The 15,805-nt window shown below is 39.7% G+C and overlaps 1 protein-coding gene across 50 annotated transcripts in view; it reads left to right on the top strand.

Annotated features, from left to right (window-relative positions):
- MAGI1 (membrane associated guanylate kinase, WW and PDZ domain containing 1) overlaps positions 1-15,593 on the top strand; it is a 477,139-nt gene extending 461,546 nt beyond the window's left edge. For 17 of the 50 annotated variants that reach the window (XM_037903469.2, XM_037903478.2, XM_037903498.2 and 14 more), the window contains 5 exons: positions 5,164-5,254; positions 5,381-5,441; positions 6,288-6,434; positions 9,145-9,283; positions 12,823-15,593. In XM_037903469.2, coding sequence (XP_037759397.1) covers positions 5,164-5,254; positions 5,381-5,441; positions 6,288-6,434; positions 9,145-9,283; positions 12,823-13,547 — 1,163 coding nt within the window. In that variant the 3' untranslated portion in view covers positions 13,548-15,593. Of the gene's footprint in view, positions 1-5,163; positions 5,255-5,380; positions 5,442-6,287; positions 6,435-9,144; positions 9,284-11,218; positions 11,308-12,822 lie in introns of all 50 variants that reach the window. The other 33 variants (XM_043550820.1, XM_043550829.1, XM_043550828.1 and 30 more) reach the window with 3 other exon arrangements.
- Positions 15,594-15,805: the final 212 nt, after the last annotated feature.

Below are 15,805 nucleotides of genomic sequence, written 5' to 3'. Positions count from 1 at the left end.
TTGGTGAGTACCCACTGAGTACTGTTGGTGAGTACTGTTGGTGAGTACTGAGCCTGTTGGTGAGTACCCACTGAGTTAGCTTGACTTAGCAAAGCTTTCTGATGGTGGCAGTGGAGAGAGCCATCTCTGTCGTTAAAGGTGGTTTGAGGCAATCTATATCATTTGCTGAAAGGCTGTTTGCAACGTTTTAAAGTAAAACGTTGCAAACAGCCTTTCAGCAAATGATATAGCGGTTCTTACAGAAGTTAGTAAATCTAGACAACCTTTAAGTCAATTAGATAGGTGGCTCTTCTCATTTCAAAGCAGGGAGGACAGTAGAAATTATTCAGGGAGGCTGCTTGCCTTGTATCTCGAGCCTTTTTATAAAAAAGTTAGTAAAAATACTGCACATCTGTTGACAATTACTAACTCTTATGCTAGTGTGGTCTAAAGATAGACCCAGAACCGTGTCATGGAACTTCATCAGTACCTAAGATTGATATTCTTAGCATGACCTCCTAAGGAACAAGGTTATTGTATTCTGTTTATACCCAGTCTTCATGTCATACCAAAATGGCAATGGAAGGTTTATGTGGCTTGTGTGCTCTTTGAATTCAGTACAATTTAGAAACATTTTATTTTGGAAGCAGATTGTAGCCTCAGGGATGCCCAAGTGAATTAGACAAGACCATGTTGTCTTAAAATCCAACAGTTCTTGAATGCAGCCAGTGCCCACAAGCAGGAGTGCGTATCTCTGCACAAGGCTGGCTGGCTCCAGACAGCATCACCCCCAACAAGCACAGTTCATTTCACTTTCCTTTCCTCAGCCTCTCTCCAACCACACCCACCCAGTTAGTGGGGAAAGGAACATCTGTTACAAGGTGTCCTATAGTTTAAAATAAAATAAACCGATGCAATAAAATACAATCCCAGCATTAGATACATTTCCAGAAAAGCTTCCAGCCATCATCTTCAAATCACTCTTCTTTTACTTGAGGCACATACCTTCCATTAATGCAAACTGGCATGATAGGGAACTTCCTTCAGAATCACCAGGGAGAAATACCAGATGACAGAAGCGTAATGCAAACATGGTTAGGCAGGAAAGAAGACTTTAGAGTTACTGGAGAGCCAGGTGTTTTGTTTTGTGTGTTAACTTGGGCTGGAAGGAGAAGCTAGTCAAATTCAGACTAGAATTTTTATCACTACCTACACATTTTTTTAAAAGTGAAGATGATTAATCATTGGAACAGCTTACCTAATGAGGTGGTGGATACTGTGTCACTCAAATTCTTTACATCAAGCCTGAACGTCTATCTAAAGCTCTAGCTCAACCAGAAATGATGTAAGCTTGGGGAAGGAATTGCTGGATGAAATTCTTTGGCCTGTGTTTATGCAGGAGGTCAGACTAGATGACCATAATGGTCCCTTCTGGCCTTAACACTGATGAATCTATGAATGAAAGCCCATTCGCAAACTAAGAGTCAGTGCAGACAAGGCTAAAGTAATCAGTAAGCTCAGCCATGTTAGACCGTGGTTACTTCGGACTGTAGCCCTTCAGAGGAATGAAAATAGCCCTTAGGCCTCCTGTCCAGCAGGGGAAGGTATGCCATTTTTACAAGGGCACAGGATATGTCTACACAGCAAAAGCTGCTCATGGGCTAGCTGACCTGAGCTAGTGTGAATCCAACTAGCGCAGGCAACAATAGAAGTGATGACAGTGCAGCATAGGCTTCAGAGCGGGATAGCGAACTCGGTGCATTCCCAGGGTCCGTGCTAGGCCCACACTGTTCTTCACCGGTATTGTTACCCACACCAGCTGGATTCATGCTAATAATTTCGAAAGAATACCTCCATGGTATTCAGTGGACTTCTCCCTGCCAGCAAGGGGAAGGATGTGCCTTGGATAAAAATCACGCTATAAGCAGTGTTCCCTCTAATTTTCCCCACCACATGTGCGGAATGAATTTTGTTCTGTGCACCAATATGGAGGTGATGTGTGACACATCACGTTCATATTGGTGCACAGAACAAAATTCATGGGGTGGGACCAGGGAAGAGGGGTTCATGGTGCAGGAGGGGGCTCGGGCTGGGGCAGAGGGTTGGAGGGGGAGGGCTCCGGCTGGGGGTACAGGCTCTGGGCTGGGGCCAGGAATGAGGGGCACAGGGCTGGGGCAGGGGGTTGGGGTGCAGGAGATCCGAGCTCTGGGGGGTGGCCAGGGATGAGGGGTTTGGGGTGCAGGAGGTGCCAGGGCTATGGCTGGCAGAGAGGACTCCCCCGAGCTCCCTCACCCTGGCTGCAGCTGGTCTCAGCCAGGCGAGTTCCCTGAGCACCTGCGCGGTGCTAAATAGTCTGCCCTGTGGCCACGCAGCTTACAGGGAACGTAGTATATAAGTACTGCGTATTTATTTGATTATTTATTATTGGTAAGACACTGTAACTACCTACAGTCGGGGGGGAAGTCTTTTCTAATGATCAAGATTTTCTGAAAAGGTAATCCTAGATATTACTGTTGTATTCACTGAGTCAACTGTTCTCACTGCTCTTGACTATAGGGAACAGGCTTCCATCTGTACCTTGAATATCATGTGTTCCCGGTGCTTTTGGTGATTTCTGTTCTCAACATGTTTGTTTAGATTAGCTTCAGAAATCATAATTATCATAAACGGTGGATGTATTTGTTTATTCTGATTTCCCAAACAAATGTCATTGAAACTCTCAGCACTTCCTCTCACATAAACATAAATATTGAATGTCATCTTTAAGAGTGTGCAACTGGTTCCATCTATTATAACCATTTTAAAGATGACTTTTCCTCAAAAAACACTCACTTCTGAAGACTTCCAAGTGAGCACTTTCCTAAATGGCCAAGCAAGGAGGAGTTCAAAGATTTTCAAGTCCTTTATTCACTTATTGATGACTGTAATCCTGTAGATACATGGGAATTTCTCTCTATGTATGAATGCTTTCTTGAGCTTATCCCTTAACTTTCATCGAGAGTGTATGCACTTAGTGCATTTTGTAGTTTCTAAAGCTGTCCAGCACCACTTTCAATAAGGATCAGTATAACATACGCATACGGCGAGTGCATAGGATCATGGACACTTAACGTTGCAAAGGGCCTAATTTCGATCCAGATTTCAAACACTCACAATGCTTCAAGAGTATTTGTATCTGGATATATGGTTTGGTTTCGTATGGCTCCCTCCCCCGCCCCCCCCCCCCCCCCCAGTCCTTCTCGTTCGTGCCTTGCCTAAAACCTTTAAGAAAATCTGTAGCAGAGCAGGAGCCAAGTCTCTCATTTTTATGACTTAGCCACAAATCTATCTTTTCTCTCACTTGCAAAATTCATATCCCAGGCCTCTTCCCAAAATGGACTCAGATTCCAGCCCTTGCCCCCAGAAAATTTGTGGGAATTCAAATCAGGGTATTGGGTTAGATCACAATTGGCCTAACTGCTCCTACTGAAGTAATAGTAAAACCCCCATAAAACCCAAAACACCTGTCAGGGATGGTCTAAATCAGGGATTGGCAACCTTTGACATGTGGCCCATCAGGCTGGCGGGCTGAGACAGTTTGTTTACCCGCAGCGTCTGCAGGTTCGGCTGATCGCAGATCCCACAGGCCGCGGTTCACTGTTCCAGGCCAATGGGGGCTGCAGGAAGCGGCGTGGGCCGAGGGATGTGCCAAAGGTTGCCGATCCCTGGTCTAAATAATACTTAGTCCTGCCATGAGTGCAGGGGACTGGACTATATGACCTCCTAAGGTCCCTTCCAGTTCTATGCTTCTGTGATTCACTCGGAGCAGAGTTAGGCCAATGCTGAGGACTTTGAAAATCTCACCCTTCAGTTTTTGTGTGTGTCTGGTACAAGTTATGCCACTCCAAAGGAGTGTGTATTACATTGAGCATAGAATGTGCAATAGACTGTATTTTAATGAACAGTAAGAATTTGAACAGCGCAATTGGTTAACTATTAAAGAGAGATGTGGAAACCCATGTGTTTTTGATCATGTCCAAAGTGTTAAGTCAATAGAAAACTATCATTGCCATCAATAAGTTTTAGATTAGGCCTGTATTCAATACATCCCATAACAAAAACTTTAAAGGTATCTGTTCAGATGGAGACAGTATTGACTACGTTGTGGGTTATGGACTATTTTAGTGTTCTTATAAAAATAACCCAAATGATCTTCTGACTTTTGAAGTAATTAAGATTTGGCATATGTGTTGCTGCTCAAGCAACAAAATATTCCATGAGCCTTAATTAGCCTATACTTTTTAAAAATTAACCTTAGCTCTCAATACTGAAGTGGATAATGGAACACATCTAACCCAAACTTCCTAAATATTTTTCTGATCTACTTGTATGCCTTTTCTCGGAATTTCCTCGAGATTAATGAAAATGCTGATGAAATGTGGTTGCTGGAGAATAAATCCAATTTACATAAAAATATAATATTATTACTTTAGTGGGACATCTTGCTATACACAATTTACATTTACAATTTACAACGCTATGGCATTATTTCTGATTGAGGCATCCCAACCCCTAATTAATTTTTCATTGGCAATGGATTTAGAGATAATGTCTTGAACATTCAAGACTTTTCTTTGTTATTGAAGGAGCACAGAATACAGTAACAGCGGTGACAGGTTAGTGTTTAAAAGACTTCCTGTTAGAAGGATCACAGGGGCAGAAGCGAGGCTGTAGTGGAATTTTCTGTGTCTAACGACAACTACTAGAAAAAGTCAAGCAAGGACGACTGTCAGCGTCATGTAAAATTCCAGTGTGCCACTCTTGTTTAAAACGCCCTTCCAGATGCATAGCTGCAGTGCTGTTGCATGTGGCTGCATTTATAGAAGGCTGAGAGAAATTCTATCATCTTTATTTTCCTATTGTTTTTTTTTTTTATCAAAGGCTTTCTATATATATAAGGGTTTGGGGGCAATCGTTGCACAGTGTGTATTGAGATAAATACTTAATCGTTACCTAGTAACAAAATTCTCCTTTCAACTACTGAATTTATTAAAGATGAGCCAGTGCGCTTCCCTCTCAGGCACGTTCTTAAAAAATGTATTTGATGCTTCCCAGTGAAATCCCATTGCAAAGCATGCATTTGTCTTTGAATGAATTCTCTGATTCAAGATCTTTTCTCACAAGGAGCACCATTTTGTTTTACAGAATCCTCCAATGCTACTTTATTGACCAATGCTGAAAAAATTGCTACAATTACAACCACACATACTCCTCAGCAGATGCCCCAGGAACCCAGGTCTGCTAATTTTCTTTGAGGCGAGCATGTTGGTGTGCTATTTCTTTGGTTATTTGTGAGTCATCTTCATTTCCCATGAGTTGTTTTTTTCCCCTCTCTCCTCCTTTCTCTCATTCATTTCAACAGGAACAACACAAAACCAAAGCAGGAATCCCAGTTTGATTTCAAACCGCCCCAGGCAGCACAGGTAAGGGATGCCTTTCTGATTTGCTTGGTTTACCATGCAAATGTGGTTCTAATCTGCTAAGGGTTGTGCTTAAAGTGTTCTCCCTACAAAATTTATCTTGTGAGGCCAGATTCCCTCCTCCAGTTTGTCTGTGAAAGAGGGATCACTGATTAGAGTTTTAATATGCATTGATGTTGTTTCATATGACAAACACTTCAAACACAGAGCTGCATCAGGATTAAAAACAAAGACAATTAAATATCTTATGACAGTAATAATTTATGTGTTTGTTTACTGGAGTGTGTTCTTTGAGGGGGCTAGCCTGAAGGTATTACTGTGCGCCAAATGACAGATTCAGGGGAGAAAAAAGAAAAGAAATCAAAGTTTGATAAGAGGGCTATAGCATGGGTTCTTCGGGTTTATCACAGTATAGGCCACAACTTAATAACAGAGAGATTATTTCATGGATACTTCCCCTCCCACTGGCAACTGCAGTGATAACCACTCTCATTACTGATTGCTAAGCATCTTTGTGGTAATACAGCAATTACTCTGCTGTGTAGAGAAGAATTGCATGCCTTTTTAGTAGTCTTGAATAGAATGTGCCAGCAGCTAACAAGAAGGAGTAGCTAGCACCATGGGACCAGCCAGCTCTTTGCAGACCATTAACAAACACTCTTTGAATCACAGTTTGGGTCTTTAGGAGCAATGAGAAGCCTTTGTCTTTGAATGAGAACAAACCTTGTAGATATATATAAATATATTTATTAAGATGATTTAATGTCCATTGTTAAATATTTGCCAGACCCGGCAATAGTACAGAGTTCAACTTCTTGTTCAGTTCTGTACAAATTGTCTTCCCTCTAGCAGGACCAAGATTTTTACACCGTTGAACTGGAAAGAGGAGCCAAAGGATTTGGCTTTAGCCTGCGAGGTGGCCGAGAGTATAATATGGATCTCTACGTGTTGCGGTTAGCTGAGGATGGTCCAGCTGAGAGGTGTGGAAAGATGAGGGTAAGTACAAAAAGAGAGTTGGGGAAAAAAATCTATTTGCAACAAAAGTAGTGGGTTTTTGTTTTGTTTTGTTTTTTTCAAAAACTTTTTCACCATTTTTGACTTGTTCCAATAATAAGAATAGATTTGAAGTGCCATTGTTGTACCAATTCCTGCTCCGAGAGTGCTGTGTTGGCGTCCCATTGAAGTCAGTAGAGGTTTGCACACATGCATCCCAAAGGGGGCGGGGGAGTAGGGAGACAATCTTAAAAAACTGCTGCACTATTCAGAATTAATTGCAAGAACTTTTTTGCAAAAAGAAAAGGAGTACTAGTGGCACCTTAGAGACTAACCAATTTATTTGAGCATAAGCTTTCGTGAGCTACAGCTCACTTCATCGGATGCATACTGTGGAAAATACAGTGAGGAGGTGTTATACACACTGTAAGGAGAGTGATCACTTAAGATGAGCTATTACCAGCAGGAGAGCGGGGCTCAGGGGGGAGAAAACCTTTTGTAGTGATAATCAAGGTGGGCCATTTCCAGCAGCTAACAGGAATGTCTGAGGAACGGCGGGGGGGGGGGGAAATAAACATGGGGAAATAGTTTTACTTTGTGTAATGACACATCCACTCCCAGTCTCTATTCAAGCCTAAGTTGATTGTATCCAGTTTGCAAATTAATTCCAATTCAGCAGTCTCTCGTTGGAATCTGTTTTTGAAGTCTTTTTGTTGTAATATTGCGACCTTTAGGTCTGTAATCGAGTGACCAGAGAGATTGAAGTGTTCTCCGGCTGGTTTATGAATGTTATAATTCTTGACATCTGATTTGTGTCCATTTATTCTTTTACGTAGAGACTGTCCAGTTTGACCAATGTACATGGCAGAGGGGCATTGCTGGTACATGATGGCATATATCACATTGGTAGATGTGCAGGTGAACGAGCCTCTGATAGTGTGGCTGATGTGATTAGGCCCTATGATGGTATCCTCTGAATAGATATGTGGACACAGTTGGCAACAGACTTTGTTGCAAGGATAGGTTCCTGGGTAGTGGTTCTGTTGTGTGTTGTGTGGTTGCTGGTGAGTATTTGCTTCAGGTTGGGGGGCTGTCTGAAGGCAAGGACTGGCCTGTCTCCCAAGATTTGTGAGAGTGATGGGTCGTCCTTCAGGATATGTTGTAGATCCTTGATGATGCGTTGGAGAGGTTTTAGTTGGGGGATGAAGGTGATGGCTAGTGGCATTCTGTTATTGTTTTTGTTGGGCCTGTCCTGTAATAGGTGACTTCTGGGTACTCTTCTGGCTCTGTCAATTTGTTTCTTCACTTCAGCAGGTGGGTATTGTAGTTGTAAGAATGCTTGTTAGAGATCTTGTAGGTGTTTGTCTCTGTCTGAGGGGTTGGAGCAAATGCGGTTGTATCGTAGAGCGTGGCTTTAGACGATGGATCGTGTTGTGTGGTCTGGGTGAAAGCTGGAGGCATGTAGGTAGGAATAGCGGTCGGTAGGTTTCCGGTATAGGATGGTGTTTATGCTTATGCTCAAATAAATTGGTTAGTCTCTAAGATGCCACTAGTACTCCTTTTCTTTTTGTGAATACAGACTAACACGGCTGCTACTCTGAAAAAAGAACTTTTTTGAAAATTGTAGGGACTCCTTCCTCACTGCCAATCCTATTGCCCTGCCAACTACCGTGAAATGAAATGACAAGAGAAAAAGGCATTTTCATAATCTCTGTTATCTTGCTTACCAACCTATCAATAGCTGGCTTCTGTCAGAAGCTGCACTTGCTCCATATGTTGGCTTCTATTTGACCCCCATCTTTTGAAGTTCAATCAGTTGCTGTCCCCACCCCAGCCCTTATTCCAGACATTATCCCCATGTTAATGTTTCAGTTTTCTTTAAATAACTTAGCAAGGTTCATGCATGAAAGAAGGTGTGATAAGCTGCCATCTTGGCCAACACACTGGGGATTGAACGAGGAACCTCTAGAGCTGAAAGCATGAGCTGCTAGAGGTGGAGCTAAAATTTCCTAGCTGGGCCTGTAACAGATTTATATGCTCTACAGTCAAGGTACAGAGAGGAGCTTATGTAACACACTCACTAGTGAGTTACTGAAGTATTGCATAATTTTTCACTGTTATAACCCGAGACGTCACGTGCTACCTCTACCTACCCTGTATATGCAATACCTTGTTGTGGCAGGTCCAATTTAACTTTAGGTATGTGAGTAGTCCCATTCACTCCAACAATTAAGCACATGCAAAAGTTTTTGTGGGATTGACTGAGAGGTTCTCAGAGAAGAGGTCCATCATTGTTTTATAGGTCTGCAGACAACATGCACGCCTGCTATGCTGTTTATTTAATAACTTTATAACCAGTGTATTCTCTTCTTTCAAAAAGTAATGCAAGAAATGTTAATATTTGGAAAGATTTTTTTTTTAAGGATAAACTTACAGCACCAGATAGCTGATGTAACTCAACATAGTTCCACTGTAGCCAGAGTGCTGATGGTCTATTCCACAACCTTTGTTTTCCTTTCCTGATCAATTCTTGAATTTCTAAACCAGGCTAACTGATTCATGCCATGCATGTACAGTCAAGTGAGAAAAGTTCCTAGACATAAACCAATATGTTAAATACTATGTTCCCTTAAGTGACATACTCAAGGTGTGGCATTCTTCTGCTGAAGGCCTGATTTTAATCCTAGATTCTGCTCTTTCATCATGTTGACAGATTGGTGATGAAATTCTAGAGATCAATGGGGAAACCACCAAGAACATGAAGCATGCTCGGGCCATAGAACTGATTAAAAATGGTGGCCGCAGAGTCCGCCTGTTTCTGAAACGTGGAGATGGCTCTGTACCAGAATATGGTGGGTCAAACTATGAAAACATTCCTTTCTTTCCTGGCATCACTCCATGAATGATTTCTCAAGATCTGAAGCGGGGATGCTTTTTATTTTCCTTTCTCACCAGTGTCTTGCCAACCTTTGCAACATATGGTTAGTTGCCTCGCTTGTGCTGAATTTTCTACACATTTCATCCTTTGCTTGCTTCCACGGACTTGGGCGCAGTGTAAGGCAAGATCATCAAAGCAGTATTTTTGGTGATCAGAGAGAAAAAAACAAAAACCGCATTGTCTTGTCCAACCAAACAAGGAGTATTACTGAGCTGTGCCAAACTGTCTCAGCAGTTGAACTGTTATCTCAAAATAACTCTTTTCCTCGAATCAACACCAAAAAAAGGGAATCCTGAATTATTTTCAATCAGTAGTTTATTGTTAGGCTTTTTCCTTAGTTTTTCTGTATCCTTGGGCATGAATGCCAAGAAAGCTAATGGGTTTTGCCTCCAACTAATGTGTAAATATTTATAAAGTTATTTCAAAATGTTTATGCAAAAACAGATGAATTTGGCCCTTCTGAGTCCTTTTTCCCCCTTAAAATATCTGTTGGTGTCAAGTCATTAATTTGTAAATTCTGAAAAAGTTAGGAGGTTATGAAAAGGTTTCTAGAGTCTGTTTTGAGGGAAAAGTGCTACTTTTCCTTTTCTGCTGAGATTTGCAGTTGAAGTCCTTTTCTACACCTGCCTGTTGGAGCTGATTAGGGAGAGTAATGAGTGGCTTAGCATAGTGTTCTATTTAATATTATTATTATGCCTTATTTATTTGAGATAATTGTTGAAAACTATGCCCTCAATGCAGGGCTACCGCCAACCAAAGGTCTTTAAAGTTTCTATAGAAACTGATTTTGAAGGGATGCCCTTTATACTTTTTTCCCTTATCTGGGATTTTGTTGTGTCAGTAAGTTCTACGTCTTTCACTCCATTACGTAAAAACAAAACAAAAGAACATTCTGCACAATTCATGAACTAGGTTTTTTTTAATTTACTGTACCATGTTCAAGAGTTTCTACTCTCTGCTTATAAATCAGAATTGAATCTAAATGTCTGACCAAATCAGAATATAGATTTCAAACAATTAAAATAGTCGATAATATAGAAAGGAAACTGTGGGTTTACAACAATAGCACTAAAATTATGTAATGTTTTTTCTACTTCTGTCTTTTCCTACTCCTTTCGATGTACAGTACTGCTAGACTTCATAAATGTCCTGTAAATTGTGTGCTTCACTTCTTAAAGCATATGTCTGCTGCACTGAGGATGAAAATCCAGTACCAGTTTTCTTTTGGCTAATAATACGTTGAACTGCTAAGCATAGAGTTTTCAAGCAAGTATTTAACATGCAGGGGCTGCACTTGTTATAAATAAATATATATATAAAGTAAATATATATATATATTTACACACATATACATTTGTAACATTTTGGGCTTGATTTCTTCAGTCGCAAGTGGTTTCTCGGATAATGTTAAGTTCCAGTATTTTTCAGACTTGATTGGAGCGTGCTCCTATCTGAGGTTGTATATTTTTGTAATGAGTTTTGTACTTAATTTTAATGTTGTGGTCTTTGGTGGACTTTATTTTTTTGTTATTGTTTGATTGTTAATCGTTTTTCTATGACATTCTGTGTCGCTGTTGCAGTTGTCTTTTAAAATGGATGCATCTGTTGTCTGGGTTACTGAATCACCTTTTAGATGTCTAATTATGTCACTATAATAACAACTGCCGTCTTTCCAGTCTTACCCTTGGTGATGCCTAGACAATCATACTGGAAAAATAAACGTTCTTTATCCTAAGATAAAATATGTAGATATTTTTTTCTTTCATCTTTGTTATGGGGAATCTAAATTTTCTACTTTTCTCTTTCTCTCTCTCTTACTTTTCTTGGTGCTGGGCTCTTCCTTCCTCAGCGATGATACCTCCTAATATCGCTGCATGTATGAGAAATGACAAGCTCGGGGAGCCTTGCTTCTACCTTACGGGCCATAATCAAACTACGGTTTGTAGCTAAAATCAATATTAGGTGTTTCTGTGCTGTGGCCTAATTCCCTCATATTGCTTTCCGCTTTGCTATATTTTTATATGTACAGCAATTCATTCTGAGCCCCCTGCATTCTTTGAATTGTAAGTACACTACCCGAACGTGTTTAAAGCCTCGCTCTTACCTTGTACAATAGCCAGATTGCAAGAAAGCTGGGGAAAAATGGGGTGGTCTTCCCACACCTTGATTTTAAAAATCAAACCAAATAAACTCCCATGAGTTGCCACGGTATTTTTCATCTGTAAATCATAAAAATAATGGCCCGCGCACAAAAAAAAATGATGAGAGAAGTTTAAATAAAAGAGCTTGCACACAAGAAAAATGAAAATTTTGAGTATTTAGCATGTGTGTTGTGGAAGAGTGAAAAAAAGATTCCGGATTGCGAAGTGGTTTGTTGGCTCTTCAGTCATTGTCATCAAGACCATCTACTTTACTTAAAGTAGGTGACTCTCCAAAATGGAATTCAGGACGTGTGCTAAGTACTTATTTAACGCCAGCAGAGTTCTCTTACAGAAGATACTTTAAAAAAAAAAAAAAAAGAAAGAAAAAGAAATCTGCATCTCATGTTGTCAGTGCAACTACTTTAATGTTTGCCATATATGTGATAAATCATTCATAAGCATCAGTTACGGATGATGTGAGTAATTTTAGCTTAGCTGCAGCACAGTGTCATTGCTTTGCAGTTTGGCTCTTGAAGGTAGTTCAGATCTGTTTTATGGCAGTGAGATAATTAACAGGAGAATAGGTGTTAAATCAAACTCATCCTACGTATTAGACTATCTTTCCATGTCTTTAATAAGGAAAGATCATAACTTCTGTTGTCATCTAAATTGTGGTGAAAGCAAAACTATCCCACTACTATTTCATAATGTAATAGGACTAAATGAGATTTAGTAACACGTTTGAAGTTCTTGAAAAATGGAAATGACATTATTTATAGTCTAATTAAAATATTATGCTATAGGTTCAAAACATAGAGATCAGTTGTATTATTTCATACTTTTAGTCATTTAAAATGAAACATCACACAAACTATAACTCTTTCTAAGAAGGCATGTCTTTAAAAATAATTTTAAAAGGTGATAATCAATTCCTAAAAGGCCCTTCTTTTTGGGAGCTACATCCTTTTAAAAACCGCAAACCTTCCTTTTTTTCACTAGAAACAACTTATTTTAATCTAAGCATTATAAATTGGACCAGGGGAAAAATATAAAATATCCCATGATGCGCAGAGCATAAAGATGAGAGCCACTTGGACTAAAATGGAACTAATAAAGGGAAGCACCAGTACTAATCAATAACTCATTGTTTGCAGTTACACTTAAATTAACAAAAGCTTCAGTTAGTCTTCTACTGACTGCTTTAACAGTTGTTTGCTTTTGGCACTAATGAACTCTGAAGAATCATAAATGGTGTCAGAACTGTAAAAAGTCATTTGTACCAAATAATATGCTGTTGTTGTTTTTCTTCCAGACCCCAGCAGTGACAGGAACAGTCCCGCCACAGGTTCACAAAATGTATCGGAAATGAAAAACATGCCATCTGACCGACGACAACACCCATCATTGGAGTCCAGTTATCCACCAGATCTTCACAAATCATCACAACATGGGGACAAGCGGACATATGTTAAAGATCCAAAAGGCAGCAGAGAGTTTAGCAGACAATCCAATGAACACCACACTTGGAATGGAACTTCTCAAAACAGTGGTAGTGTAACAGGCAGAAAAAAGGACAGGTCACCAGGAAGGCGACGAGATAGACAACCAGAGAGAATGGTGGTAAATGGACAAAAAATGAAATCTCCTGAAAAAAGGAGGGAAGGGACAAGAAGTGCTGACAATACTTTGGAGAGGAGGGAGAGACACGAGAGGAGGAGAGACCTTTCTCCCGAAAGGCGAAGAGAAAGGTCACCGACTCACAGAAGGGATGCGTCGCCAAGCAGGCGAAGGAGGTCACTCGAAAGACTAATGGATCAAAGAAAATCACCAGAGAAGAGAAGAGAGAGCTCACCTGAACGGAGGGCAAAGTCAACTGACAGAAGAAGGGAGAGGTCACCAGACAAAAGGATCAAGGATGAGCGAGTCGGCCACAGAGAGAGGGAAGAACACAGTTTGAAATATGATACCAACAAAAGACACCCCCCTGAACAGAGAAGGAAACCCTACAAAGAGTGCAGCACTGATCTCAGCATCTGAGGTACTCGTCCGATGCACAGAGCCATATTCCAGCCTTTATAGTGCTGAAGGCTCTCAGAAGAGGGTAATAAAGCTGAAATTATCTTAGTTTCTTAAATGATGAAATATCAGACACCTGCTGATCCTATGAATAGCAGCAAACGTTTTATGCAGATGAAATCTTATAACAAAAATATATACAAAGTGTTGTGCCTGATGTATAATATTAAAGAAAGTATTTTTAAGTGTATTCTTTTTTTTTAAGTTACTTGCCAAATGGTCCTAAAGGATTATAAAATTTTGTTTCTACATATTCTGTAGATTTCTGGAGAAAAATTCCTCTATTAGGCAACTTCCCCCTCCCCCCCATAATTAAATGGGGACAGCCAATAATATAAGGTAGTCAGAGGATTTTTTTTTTTTTTATAAAGGGTGAAGGAGGAATTAAAATGTGCATATCAATAGGAATGGAGCACTCCTGCTGAAGGAATAAAAAAAGAAAAAAGTTCCTAAAATGACAAGTACTGTTTGAAGAGACTTATTGTTTCAATGAAGGATATTTATACAAAAACCTACACAGCACAAGATGACTTATGAGAAGGAATTTATAGTTTGTTCCATGAACAGTTTATACTTTTAGGCCCCCTCTCAAGAATGCGTGAAGGCAAAAGGCTGGTAGCGGCCAAATCTGTGTAGCACACAAACGTTGACTCTCAGTCTCTCTCGCTAGTCTCAGCAACACTTACAATATTCCTTTAAGAAAGTGGCCCCGGAGCCCTACTCAACTACTAGAAGTATATGGACAGAAATCTGAGCAAGTCCGGTATTGTTTGGTCTGCTTTGAAGAAGAGTAGTGCATTGGGATACTGGGATAAAGACACAGTGAAGTTTGAGGGGAATGAGTTCTCCCTTCACAGGGCAGGTATAGTCCTTCTGCTCAGTCTAAACCAGTGGGCTTTTCTTATTTTGCCAAATTGGAAATCTTTGTGTCTATACATAGATAGATAGAGATATTCAAGTTTTATTTTACTGGTTCATTCCTACTGAGACGAAAAAAGAGAGACCTGTCAAGGGCACATAAGGACACAGGCAATCAGTAGAAGGGTCTGGTTGTGAAAGCCTAGATGCTGGTTATGCTGTAATTTTGAATCTACAAACAGCAGCAAAAGAAAAAAAAAATGCAAGTTTCAAAGTTGTATTTTTAAATTTGCAAGTTGTGTGGTAAGTCTGCTGTAGTATCGGTTTAGGATTTTAATGGATTACTGCCTAGCTGAGCCAAAATGTTTGCCGTTACTGTTGGACCACTAAAGTAAACTGCTGCTTTTTACAGTGCATTGGTGTATACATGTATACTGTTTCACATTTTCCATACGAACACAAAAGCATTGCAAGTCTATCACTGTTGTTGCCATGGTACTGTAAAAAAAAAAAAAAAAAAAAATGAAAAGATGGCCAATCATTGTGTGTACAGAGTTTAAATTGTAATTAATAGAGCCTGTTGAAAAAAAATAAAACTGTTGCCTTTTTCTTGTATAAAAGAGAATTTATGATGAAATTTAGCTGTGAGGAATGTGATAAGTGTTTATATTTCTGAAAATGGAACAAATTGATTCATGGGAATATATTTTAATGTAAACTGAATCAGGTATGTAAAGCTGTTTTAAAATGGGAGACTATATAAGTAATTCTAAAGCTTTTGTTGGTTTGGATATCATTTCTTTCTTCATGGTGGGCCTGCTTGTGTATTATTAAGCACTTGTATGCAGTCTGTTCTTCAATCATCATTTCTTGCAATGTGCTAGAGACATAATGCTCTTTCCTGTGTTGATGAAAAAGCAGTATGTGGGCCAATCTTTTTTATAAAACACTATGCATATATAAATACTACATTGTTCATAGCTTTATTTGAATTATTGGGTTTATACATAACATTAGTATAAGTAGACGTGGACTTACCCAGTACAAGCTTCTTTCCTTGGAACAGACACAATGTATATGATGTAGCAACAAAGGAGAAAGTCTGTGAATGCTATTTTTATTATCAAATAAAGTTTTCCATACAAAGTATGCATATGAGTATAGTGGTAAGATTAAGAGAGCCACACCCCTATAGTTACCCAAAATTGTCTAAATTATTTAACTGTAGATGTCTATTTCCAAGGTTAACCCATTTTGACTTGTTGGCAAAAATGAAGTTATGATCCCAGTTGTACAAGATAAAATCTATTCCCCCAAATAATCAAGAGCTAAGATTTTAGATAAATGTGGCTTTGGTGTTT

The sequence above is a fragment of the Chelonia mydas genome, chromosome 7 (assembly GCF_015237465.2).
Source record: "Chelonia mydas isolate rCheMyd1 chromosome 7, rCheMyd1.pri.v2, whole genome shotgun sequence".
NCBI classification, from domain to species: domain Eukaryota; kingdom Metazoa; phylum Chordata; order Testudines; family Cheloniidae; genus Chelonia; species Chelonia mydas.
Note: the sequence above shows the minus strand (reverse complement) of the source record. Positions and strands in the feature narration are given on the sequence as shown.